This window comes from Anabrus simplex, chromosome 1 (assembly GCF_040414725.1).
Source record: "Anabrus simplex isolate iqAnaSimp1 chromosome 1, ASM4041472v1, whole genome shotgun sequence".
NCBI lineage: Eukaryota > Metazoa > Arthropoda > Insecta > Orthoptera > Tettigoniidae > Anabrus > Anabrus simplex.
The window spans coordinates 1,336,779,244-1,336,791,705 of record NC_090265.1 but is presented as its reverse complement, the minus strand read 5'-3'; the positions used below and the strand labels follow the sequence as shown (position 1 = coordinate 1,336,791,705).

Here is a 12,462-nt window from a genome sequence, read left to right as displayed (position 1 = left end):
GCTGTGTCAAACGAGAGGGAATGACCCATTCACAAAACCTACCAAGCAATAGGCTGAAGATGTCACACTGACCACGTTGCACTCCAAAATCTTCTGCCATTTGGCGTCTTCGCGGGATAAATCGTTTAATGGGATGTTGTAACACAGATACCTTTAATAAACAATATATGTTACTAATATGTTTTCGGACAGTGTGTGATAGTACATCTGAAAATAAGCATACAAGTACTAAATTCGGGTGATAGCACAGTGTCATTGTCACTGGCTTTTGAGGAGGACAGCCGCAGTTCGAATCGCAGTCAATTCGTGTGGGCTTTTTGAAATTAAAAGTATGCGTTGAGTCGGCCGGCGCTGGAAGCACATTCACCTTGGTGGAAACCAATGACGATGTAGCAGATCAACACACATCGGAAAATGCTTCATTACGAGATGATAGATTAATGATAAAATAGTAGAGTAAATCTGGAAGTCCATATTCGAATAGGCACGAATGAGATACCTATTTAACTCAATAACACAACGTACATAGTGGCATTATGCAATACCCATCACTTTCATAGTGAGGCGTAATCTCCAAGCTTTGAATGAGAAGTGGTACACTCATTGTACTAGTCTGAGGAAACATAATTAAATTATAATAATGATGTGAGTCACATCCTTGTATAGCTACATAATGATCTTTAGAAGACCGTAACATTTCAGTTCCGGGTTCTCATCTCAACCCATCAATAATAACAGCTTTTTGTTCATTTACGGCCGCGACAATGAGTAGTCATATCTATGGACACCTTAACTATTAGCTTCGTGTTACATAATTTTCATCTTAAATCAGAGATGCAGTAGAAAAGATCTAGGCGTCACTGAAGCCGGCGATAATTACATATTTATGGTATCTTCCTACGTTACATGACGTTATTCGAACTTAGCATAAAGCAAGCCGTAAAATTATCCTCTTTGGAAACCACTGAGGATTAGGTTTCTCACCATTTTGATTTAATTCTAAAACTTCATTTAGCTCATCCCCTCTATTTCTGGGGTCGCTGGTTGGCCTGATTTTTGAGATGAAAATCGCAACCCAGGATCGACTAGAATTCAAACCTCAGCCTTCTGGACGGGAAGTCAGCAGCCAAGTCACTGAGCTAATCACGCCTGAGATGTTAACATCTCTTTCATTTGTTTATATTACGGTCTTAACATAAACTGTCAACTTGAGAGAACTCACCTGAGCTGAAACTAAAATTGTGCTGGCAACTTTAGTGCAAAGAGCGTCCATCGAGGCTCTTCAGGTAGCCCTCCCTAATTCAGTCGAGCCACGTAATAGCTTAATAAAATGAGCCAGAAGTCCGAATTATAGAATATTCTTCATACAAGCGACGTTGTGTTGATATCTGAAGACGTTGAAGAGTTCCGGTGAGTGCTGGATGACTGTCAAGGAAAGGTACATGCAGATTTCGTCTCTTGGATATGTACCGGTACTGAATAGACCTGCACCTCCCTAAGTAGCAGGGTGGATATGGAACTTACTTGAGCTTCCAGGATTGCTTTTGGTATTGTGTACTAGTTCTGTGAAGTTACCAGTGTATTAGCAACACGCCCACAGTTTTGCAGCTTGTTTTGCTAGGGGACAATGCCGGCTAATTGGGGTAGCGGCCGTGACTTTTTTAAGACACAGGCCCGTTATTCGCCCGAACTGAAAACGGAAAATGACGGAAATCCATTATCAGAGCTGCCGATGGTAAGATGATGCGATTCGAGCACACCATCTCCAGAAAGTAAGCGTACAGTTGCACGACTCGCACCACGTAGCAAACTCATTCGGTGTTTGAATCTCCCTAACGGAAGGGGGCGTGAATACATCGATCACGATCCTGCTTCTGTAGAATTCCTGACAGAAAGACAGACAGATATTTATATTGCGGATTTAAGTTTTATTCTGTGGGGATAAAAGTCATCTGATTATGTAGGCTACAGAATGATAGGTCATTTCTTATTTCTTACAACCTACGGCCATTAAAACTGCGAAGGTTCTGGGATCGATTTCCGGCTTCTCCAAGTATTTTATTTTTTAGCTAAGGACTGGGAGAGAACTTCTCACTATAAGACTAATTTACAGGAGGAGCGGTCTTCTGATACGAGAAACAGTGAACCCGATCAAGAAAACCAAGTAATAGGCCTACGATTGAGGAAGTCATCATGCTAACTACGTAACACTCCAATATCAGCAGGCCATCTGGCTGGGCACCAGCCGTTATGACTGTTCAAGGTTGTGCGTGACACAGGGTTCTTAGTTTCATAGTTGAAATGAACTAGGCACACCTCTCATACACTAAAATATTCGGCATTTCTCATGGGAAGTAGTCGGCTGGTTGTTCTTCTGTTTCTAAGATGGCGGGTTCTATCCCTCCCAGCTGAGATGGGAGGCATTTGGAGGTGTTCAAATGCTACAAATTCGTATCAGTGGCTTCCGACATGCTAACGAACTCCCGAGGAACAAGCATTCCACACTTGACGTCTTTTAAAGCCTATATCAATTAAAGGGATGTTTACATTATTACAATTTCCTATCGGTTACAATGAGTGAAAATCAATTAAAATACGTTTTCTGTGCGATGCCCGATAGTGTGGCCGCACAGAGCGCAGTGCTCCATGTGAAACTGTCCTCCGCTGAACTATACTCTCCTCCATTCAGTACAAATTATGGCCGTACTGTCTTACCTCATGTGAAAGCTTCCTAACTTGTATCCACCGCGTCTTGTATCCTTTGTCGCCACTTGTCACTTGGATCATTGACCGCGATCTACCGACACGCACCGCGAGTGTGTCATTGTTCTACCGCCCACAATGTTTTAACTTGAATACTAACCAGTTACGATAAGCGGATATCTGTGTTCAGTAAAAGGCACGTGTAGATCAAAACAAAAGTTTTAAGTAACATTTCTTATCGCTGGAAATTCTGTTTAAAACATTTATGGAGTGGTACTTTAGGTTATGTTTGTGACACGCGGGAGAAGTTGTGACAGGGTTTACTATAAATTTAACATCTCATCACGTTTGATTTCAGTGGTGAAAAGGGCTAGGGGTGGGAAGGAAGCGGCCGTGGCCTTAATTAAGGTACAGCCCCAGCATTTGCCTGGTGTGAAAATGGGTAACCACGGAAAACCATTTTCAGGGCTGCCGACAGTGGGGTTCGAACCTGCTATCTCCCGAATACTGGATACTGGCCGCACTTAAGCGACTGCAGCTATCGAGCTCGGTCATTGCAGTTACGTGGGAATAATATACGAACCCCCATTTTAAGGACAACGAAACGCAATGTTCTTCATATCGTTGGAAGTTCCACTCAACGCCTAGTTCACATGTGCGATATTAGTTAATAAAGATAGCCTTGTCCGCATGGTTGACTGATTTATTGTGTATGACCTTCGGGGAGGCCTGGTCAGATCTTTCTAGTTGACTCCCATGGGTGACCTGCGTGGCTTGGTGTTTGGTGGTGGTGATGGTGACAATGTTGATGATGGTGATGATTAGGTAGGGAGAGGGTGAAACCCAGTGTCGGCACACAGCCTACTCCTGTCGAATAACACCAAGAGATCCAACGGATAATTTCTTTATGCCCATATGAACTCTGCGCAGGGGTTTGGAATTGAACCCAGGCTTTTGGCATGTTATCTGGCGATTATATATTGTAGACCACCAACTCTCCTACCCGATCGGCTAACGTTCTGTCGGTGAAAATTTCTTTCACCAACGGGATTCGAACCAGCTAACCATGGGGTCAGACCATAAAGCCTTAACGATCAGAGCTACCAGGCAGCCTCTTTTCCACATGAGACTGCTGGAAATTTTACCTTCAAATGGTGCAAATAGCGTCTACAATACTTCACATGAGAAGTAGGGGTTGTATTGCACTTCGTGGAAATCAGCACCACTGTACTTTTTCGACGTCGAAGCGAGACGAATATCTTCTATACACCTGAGAAATAAATATTCTGAGATGGATATTTGGAGTGACGTGCAATCACAGAATCTGGAGGATACGAACCTACAGGGAACTTCAGCAGCTGTAACAAGATGCAACCATCATCGCAGTAATCAGGTCGCGGAGGCTGAGGAGGCTTCGACATGTGCAGCGAATGTGCACAGTCTGCAAGTCAAACGGAAAAGAAACTCTCCCAACCGAACCCAAAGGGTGATATTCTGTTGGAAGGCTGAGGAAACGCTGATTGGAAGATGTGGAAGAGGATCTGCAGCACCTGGAGGTGCACAATTGGAGGCGGACGGCATGGTCGCGGGACCAGTGGCGGGACATTGTTGAAAGGCCAGGAGCTGTATTGTATCGTCACTAGTGTGTATTAGGCGTCACGTGTACCTCTCCACAAGTGGAAGAGTCACTGCTGTTGTTTACCTTTTCCTGACGGGGAGTCGAACCCGGGGCCTTCTAGATGAACCATCTCGGTTGGTAATCCCTATCTGGAATGCATATGACAAACTTCAGTCCCAGTAAAAAAACCAAAGCTTTACCTTGTGATTGAATCAAAGAATGTTCTGTCTTGACTTGGATACAGTAATAATGTTATATAAGCACGAAAACTACTTTCAGATAATGTCCCTACAATTAGAGGATTTACTATCACATCTCAAGGTCTGTGAAGTGGGCGCGAAGGTCTGGAGCGCACAGAGTGAAAGTGGACCGACCTCATCTGGGATGTGGTTAGTGCCATTGTTTACAGAGTGCCGAGAACCATTACACTTCTAAGTATCTCTGGTTATTACACACAATTGGCTTTACGTCGCACTGACGCAGATAGGTCTTACGGCGACGATGGGATAGGAAAGGCCTAGGAATGGGAAGGAAGCGGCCGTGGCCTTAATTAAGGTACAACCTCAGCATTTGCCTGGTGTGAAAATGAGCAAACGCGGAAAACCATCTTCAGTCTGCTGACAGAGGGATTCGAACCCGCTATCTCCCGGATGCGAGCTCACAGCTGCGCGCCCCTAACCACACGGCCATCTCTCTCGGTATGACACAGAATTCACATTTTTAATAAGTACATAAGTACATAGATCTACTAACTACGATTCTTTAAATCCATCACCAGGCTCCTCACTTTCATCTATCCTATCCGACCTCCCTTGTTCAATTCTTGTTATTTTCCGATCCCGATGGTATTATAGCATTCGAGGCCTGGGGAGTTTTTCCATTTCCACACTCTTCTTGGCCCCTGTCTTTCTTTGGACGATGCTTTCATTTTTCTAAGCATCGGACCCCTTCAGATTTTTCTCTCTGATTAGTGTTAATAGAGGATGGTTGCCTAGTTGTACTTCCTCTTAAAACAACAATCACCACTGCTACCACCACCTTAAAACTATCGAATTAAACAACAATAGCAAAGCAAAACCAAGCCATCTCTGAAAAGGCCATGAATGAGTTTCTAGTATCGATAACTTGGACATTGGTGCGGTCAACTATGTAACAGGCCACCTTTCGCGCCAGAAATGAATCTAGGATGAATGAACCCCATGTCTAAAAATATAAGTTTCGTTTCGTTGCTGAACAAGAAGATCCTTTATGATTTACAATAAACTCCTTATGGAAGCAAAATAATTGTAGTCAGGCTCGATATTTTAAGGGGCCACTAAAAGGAATATTTAGCTAAGAAAGTAGTGTATCATTTAAGTAAATGTTGACTGATTTCAGGAGGTGTATATGTCTAAAGGTTTTTGTGACGTATCAGATTCTATAGGTATGGCCTATTACAGCTATCGGAAATAAAGTATATTTAGGATTTAGGAATTTTTTGTCTTTCTGAATAAGAAATCTATTCATATCGTGATCATAGTCACGGAACCATTAGTTTTACGTAGAATCTGGACCACAGCGACATACGTTACATTTCAAAAATCACACATGCATTATCCGGGATTCGAACCACGACAGCCTCCGTTTCGAATTTCTGGTGGGTAATCGAATCAACGTCCTTCCGTTGAACCCAGTGGCGGTGGGCTCTCAGGAGCACAGGAGCACGTGAACACCCAGTTTTAATACATATTTACGCATTCATGGATAATTTAAAACTTTCCTTTCTTTCGACCTGATTTCGACAATCGATCGAAAACACTCGACTTATATCGAAGCTCCGTTACACCGACAGTTGTTCGTTTTGACTGACAGTGCACAGATTTCGCTAGTACCCTAATTCTGAATAGGCATTTTCTAGCTCGTTGTGAACAGGTGTTTGTAATCGCGGGAAGGAGTTTGCTTTACCTTGTGACTGGAAAATCTTTTCAAGTGAAATTAATTTAAGTGTTCTGTTGTGACCATGGTATTCTTTGTGTAAGAGTAAATGAATTCGGTTCAGGTAATTTTAACCAGTGAAATATTAACCTATCAGGATAAGTTAGAATTAAAAAGGCTTGGACCGAACAGACCAGATTTGATTATCGAAAAATTTACAAAAACTGACAAACGCGAGTATAGGCGTAAGTTTAAGAGAGAAGTGTATGAAACACGCAAGTGGCTCTGTGGATGTAGATCTAGGAACGCGCTTTTTTGTTTGCCCTGTTTATTGTTCAACAAAGAAAGAAGTGAATGGAATTCAGCTGGGTGCTCAGACCTTGCTCATTTGAGTGCAAAAATAAATAAACATGAAAATTCTCATGCACACAAAAACGCCAGTATTGAATTCCCTACGGTAGTATTGTCTATAATTTCCAAGACGAGAATAATTAACATATGACACAGTAGAACTCTGCCGGCCCCGTGGTGTAGGGGTAGCGGAGGCCCCGGGTTCGATTCCCGGCCAGGTCAGGGATTTTAACCTGGATCTGAGGGCTGGTTCGAGGTCCGCTACAATTGAGGAGCTATCTGACGGTGAGATGGCGGTCAAAAAAGCTGGTAGACCATGGGGTTTTGTTTGGTTCTACACTAACACCCAGGTGAAGTTCGTGCTATTTAAAAACCAAGAATAGTGCTCGCATCCTTCAATATTCGCAGTGTAATAAAGTTATTGTGCATTTTACTTTAGTTCTACACTAACAAATTAGTCTCTTATAAAATTTATCCACGGTTACAGGGGTTCTACCAAATTATTTGTGAAGAAGGAACCGTACAAGGAACTGTTACTGAAATAATTTTTGTACCTATGTTAATTTTTTGCTGATTTGAGACATGAACAAAAATGTTGTTGTGAACACCCTAAAAATTTTGTCACGAGCCGCCACTGGGAACCGAGTTCGCCTGTACCGCCTCGGCTAGACAACAACAGGAACAACGCAAAGCAAAGCCAAGCCAAGCCAAGAGTCTTGGAGTAACGGAAGGTAAAGGCTTCCACTTTCCGTAATATCGGTACTTATTGGGTTAGAGAGCTTAGCCTTATGCCCGGCCGCGTTAGCTCCCAGGTACTTATCGTTGGTGCAGGCTGAGTGAACCTCAGAGCCAGGTGCCACTCCAGATGTGGAGATCTCTTTTCTTATTTTTCGACTTCCTGACGGGGAATTGAACCCACGTCCTTCCGGGTGAACTGAGCACGTTTTTATCGCCTCGGCTAGACAGCCCCAACGAGAGCAGCAACAAGAATTTTTATTAATACATGAAAATGTTTACGAGAAAGTAGGTAATGTAATTTAATTTTTACTCCTTAACGTTAGCTGTGTCACGGAGAACTAGGGCAGTTAAACCTCGTTAATGGCTGTTGGCAAGTAGAACGTTCGTTAAAAGACTGACCAGAGTACTGCAATGATAATTTACAATTGAAATTAAGCAAAAATATCTGAAGACAGTCGCATACCGTATAGCATAACTATCACACTGCACATTACTTGGTATGACCGTAGTTATAAAGTTAACTGTTTACAGACCACACTTTACAGGAATTTGTGCCGCCATTTAATAGAAAATGAGCATACGATAATTGCAGTAATTATTGTCATAAATCCATGGAAGTTCTTGGTTCTCTTCTTCATCGTCCGTTTTGTTATTTCGGCTTGCAACGCGAGGTTCAAATTCTACAAGTCCTCTGCCATTCCATGATAATTAATGACATTCATTAGTCAGCACCTAATACGTAACGCTTAAGAACACCGTGAGCTGGCTCAGGACCAGCCTGATGCGACAGATTGAGGTTGGAGCTTGAATCCAGCTAATTCATCATGACACATGCACCTGAGCGGGCAGACAGATATTATCAATCAATCTGGATTGCACAGTACGTGACCTCTTCCGTAGAGTAACGGTTTTGCGCTATTATCTGCCGTCCTCGGAGGCCTGGGTTCAATTCCCTGTACTGCCAGGGATTTAAGAATGGCAGAATGTCAATAGGACTGGTATGTTGCTACAGTGGTACATGCAGTTCATCTGCATTTGGTGTGTGCCTAGAAAGAGCTGTACCACCTCTGGATGAGGATGCGAGTTTACTTTTATTCAGTAATAGCCAGTGTACCCATGATTCGCTACGGAATTCTACAATGTATACATAATTCTAGATGAAGTCTTGTACACGTTGTGAATAAGACATCATTAAATTGCTTAACAACATAGGTGTTTAAAAATGAAATTTTAGGCGCCTTCACCTAAACTACCATTTCATCCATCGTGAATGAAGTTATTTATAGCCTACGCTGTAGTGCTTTATTCCCCGAATTTACACACCGATTTTCATTAAATTCTGTTGATATGGATTTGGCAACAAAAATGGTAATTCATGAATATCTCTGTTATCATAGCCGGTACGGTAAAATGTATAAGACACAAATGATCGTAAATTTAATTCTATGTAACTTTAGTTATGTAGAATTTATCGATAGGACCACTAATAGATGTTTGAGAATTGAAGTTTAGGCCTTCCCCTAAACTACCGTTTTACTCAGCGTGAATAAAATTATTTATGGCCTAGATTGTAGTGCCTTATTCTCCGACTTTCCATACCTATGTTCATTAAATTGTCTACAGCCATCTTCTAGTGATGCGCGTAGGCCTACATACAAACAACCAAACAGAGAGGACGGAAACTTAGAAAGTGCACCTCCTTATTACTATGAACACGACCGATACAGAGATTCCATTATTTTTTAATTCTGAGCAATGCACAGACAAAACTCTTACTTTATATACAGTGTGTGTTATTATTATTATTATTATTATTATTATTATTATTATTATTATTATTATTATTATTATTATTATTTGGCTCACGTCAGATCGATTCTCACAGGTTTTATAGCTACAGTGGGATAGAGCAAGGCTAGGACTGGAAAGAAAGTGGCCGTGGCATTAAGTAACGCATAGCTCCGATTTTTACAAGGTGTGAAAATGGGAAACTGCGGCAAACCACGTTCAGGACCGCCAATGGTAGGGTTCTAACCCACTATCTCTCGAATTCAAGGTAATAACTACAGTACACGCCTCGAACTGCTCGGCCAACTCGTTCAGTATTAGTGCTGTAGGAGTGGCGCGATTATTGGCCCTTTACCTGAGCAGGTGCTGACGGCGGCGGCTAAGATACAATGACGTTAGACGTAAGGCATTCAGTCAAATATTTATACGTTCTTTGTTTTCCATCTCATAGGCCATATGTATTCATAAGAACATCAGTACACGTACTGTATGTGACCACAAGGATACTGAATTTTATAGAAACACCCGTAGATATAATGTTAATATGAAAGGAACTACCGCCGGTTGATGGTAAAACTGCCTTGCCGAGACGACAAAAGCAGTTTGGTGTGCCAAGAACGTTCGAGTCTCCTTTAGAACGCCGAGAAAATTCTAAATGAAACCCCCACTTCTGACTTTAAGGCTCACTCAGCCTACAACAGAAATGTGTACCAGGTTAAATCCTGGTGGCAAAGATAGCCGGAGATGGAGATAGCGACTTTGTCTCACAATTAGTACTGAGTTTTCAAATGGTGGACGACTTCTGTTTCAACTTCCTCCAGAGGCATCCATGATCTGTGCTCTAAGATTTAGGAAGTATTTTTGAAACCTATGTAAATTATGAGACGTTTTCTCCAGATATCCCGTCCTCCCTCTGAGATAAACTAAACTGATCAAGTAAATACCTGAGAATGAATGTCTCGTTGGGGGGTACCACCTACGTGTCCCTTTTGTGATAAGAACTTCGATAGATCTTAGAGTTTTGTTTCCTTTGACAAAGAAACGTATCATTTATGCACTAGACAATTAGAGATCCTCCAACCGCAACCGAACTCTGATTTATAGGTAAACATCCTTTAATAATTCAGGGTGTTGCGAACAAGTTCACGCAAGATACGTGGTTTAGAGTCATTACGAACAATGTTTGATTACACAGGATTTGGCCTTTACAGAACAGGTACCGTATCTTCGTATTTTTGCATTGTGTTAATCACATAAATCTTGTTGATTTCAACGCTCTGCAATATTCTCTAAGACTCGCCATATAACCAATTACTTGTCATCGGCTCTAATGCACTTGCTTATCCCCTATATTACAATGTGCACCGCACTCAAATAAGCGTGATACTGAACAAAATGAATCTTCTGTACAGAACAAGCTTGTGATCTTTGAAAAGGCGACATATTAACGGATATGTACGAACCGGCGTCGCTTGCTCGGTCAGTGTAGGTGCTACTAGTGGAAGAGGATTACTCTTATATGGATTTTTCACACGTCTCCAAAAACAGAGGAGCATTGTAAAAATACAACCTTGGTGCTTTATATCCTCCGTTCCTCCTATAACAGTATGGTACTTGTTACAGAAGTACATTAAATAATAAATGCATATGTGCAGCATGTTTCATATTCAAATTTACAACGTTCTCAGAAATCTTTATTTTTAAACGCTCTTATTTCTTTAAAATTTCATATCCGGAGGACTGGATTGCATATTGAAATGAATTTTATCTGAAAATAATTGTATTGTAATTTAAAATTAGAAAATAACATTGACACTTACTTAGCTTCATAAGTTTAAGTTCAAGGCTTGGTGGTAAGGACTGTAATTTCTGAAACTATTTTTTTTTTCAATGGAGATACAGGAAAGAGATTTAAAACACTTTTCTAGAACTTGTTTTTTCTATCCAACTACCATGGATGGTAAGAGCCACCAGAGTTCCTGCATTCAATTCTGGGAGTACTTTTTATTATGCGTTCTTTACATAGATCTCTCGCATTTAAGAAGTATTGCATTTAACAACATTAAATTCTACAGGTTCTAGCACAGGAAGCGAGCACTACCCTAACGGTTACACTATTTTCTCTGAAGGGATGTTTTGATGTAGGAAAGTAACATCTTCCTTTGCCTTTAACAACGTAAATCATTATTATTAAAATGTGAAGTACTTGGTATTAAAAAAAAAAGCTAGCCTACATGTTCATTTGTGGTGGTCTCACTATTAACATACCGCACGACTGATCTGAGTCGGAACTTTCCCGTGATAATAACTCTAAAAACACGGAGATATCATTTTAAAGGCTGATTACCACTAACACCTAGAACTATGTTGAAATAATACTAGTTACCGATGTTCTCATAATAAAACATGTTATATGTCATACAGTATACACATACGCAAGTACCGAGCTGGATAGCTGCAGTCGCTTAAGTGCGACCAGTATCCAGTAATCGGGAGATAGTAGGTTCGAGCCCCACTGTCGGCAGCCCTGAAGATGGTTTTCCGTGGTTTTCCCATTTTCACACCAGGCAAATGCCGGGGCTGTACCTTAATTAAGGCCACGGTCGCTTCCTTCCAATTCCTAGGCCTTTCCTATCCCATCGTCGCCGTAAGACATATCTGTGTCGGTGCGACGTAAACCAAATAGCAAAAAAAAAAAAAAAAAAAAGCATACGCAAGTACTCACAAAGAAGTCCTACGTCCCTGAAATGATCATTAATGAAAATGTTGGCGGTACAGTTCTTCTAAATCACTGTTTAATTCAAAGTGGAAATTATTTCAATGAAGTTAAAATGTGAGTTTCTTGTAACATTAAAATAAATATAAAATGGTAAGGAAACAAATTTATTTCTTCAGCACGAATCTCTCGCGAACCTCTAACGACTTATTACAGAACCTGTGGGATGCAGATCGATTATTTCGAAAAAAAGACCTTCCCAACCAAAACCAAGAAAAGCTCACATGACTTGGGAACGGAACTCTACTAACGGATATTGTTATCTGTATGCACTCAACTCACCCAAAAGCCCCTCATGCTGCGTGAACGACTGCTGATGGACTGGCATGCCGATCAGCTTCGGGTCTAACTTTATATAGAGAGGCGCGGTACCCGCCGCATGCACTTTCGCCAGACTCTATATTGCATAACCTTTCACTTCTGACGATGGTTCACAGGTTAAGGCCAAATACAGGATCGATAAAATAATTTTCAATATAATATCCTCCTTTTTGACTGAAATTCGAATTGGTATTTTAATCTTCGCATGCTTCTGTGCGTCCTCGAGATATGAAGGACACCAGGAGCAGGCTTC

The 12,462-nt window shown here is 41.4% G+C and overlaps 1 protein-coding gene across 1 annotated transcript in view; it reads right to left on the bottom strand.

The window, feature by feature from the left end:
* The window catches only part of LOC136858935 (titin), a 186,325-nt gene extending 174,125 nt beyond the window's left edge, over positions 1-12,200 (bottom strand). The window contains exon 1 of the mRNA XM_068225760.1: positions 12,171-12,200. Within this exon, the coding sequence (XP_068081861.1) occupies positions 12,171-12,185 (15 nt within the window). The 5' untranslated portion in view covers positions 12,186-12,200. The remainder of the gene's footprint in view (positions 1-12,170) is intronic.
* Positions 12,201-12,462: the final 262 nt, after the last annotated feature.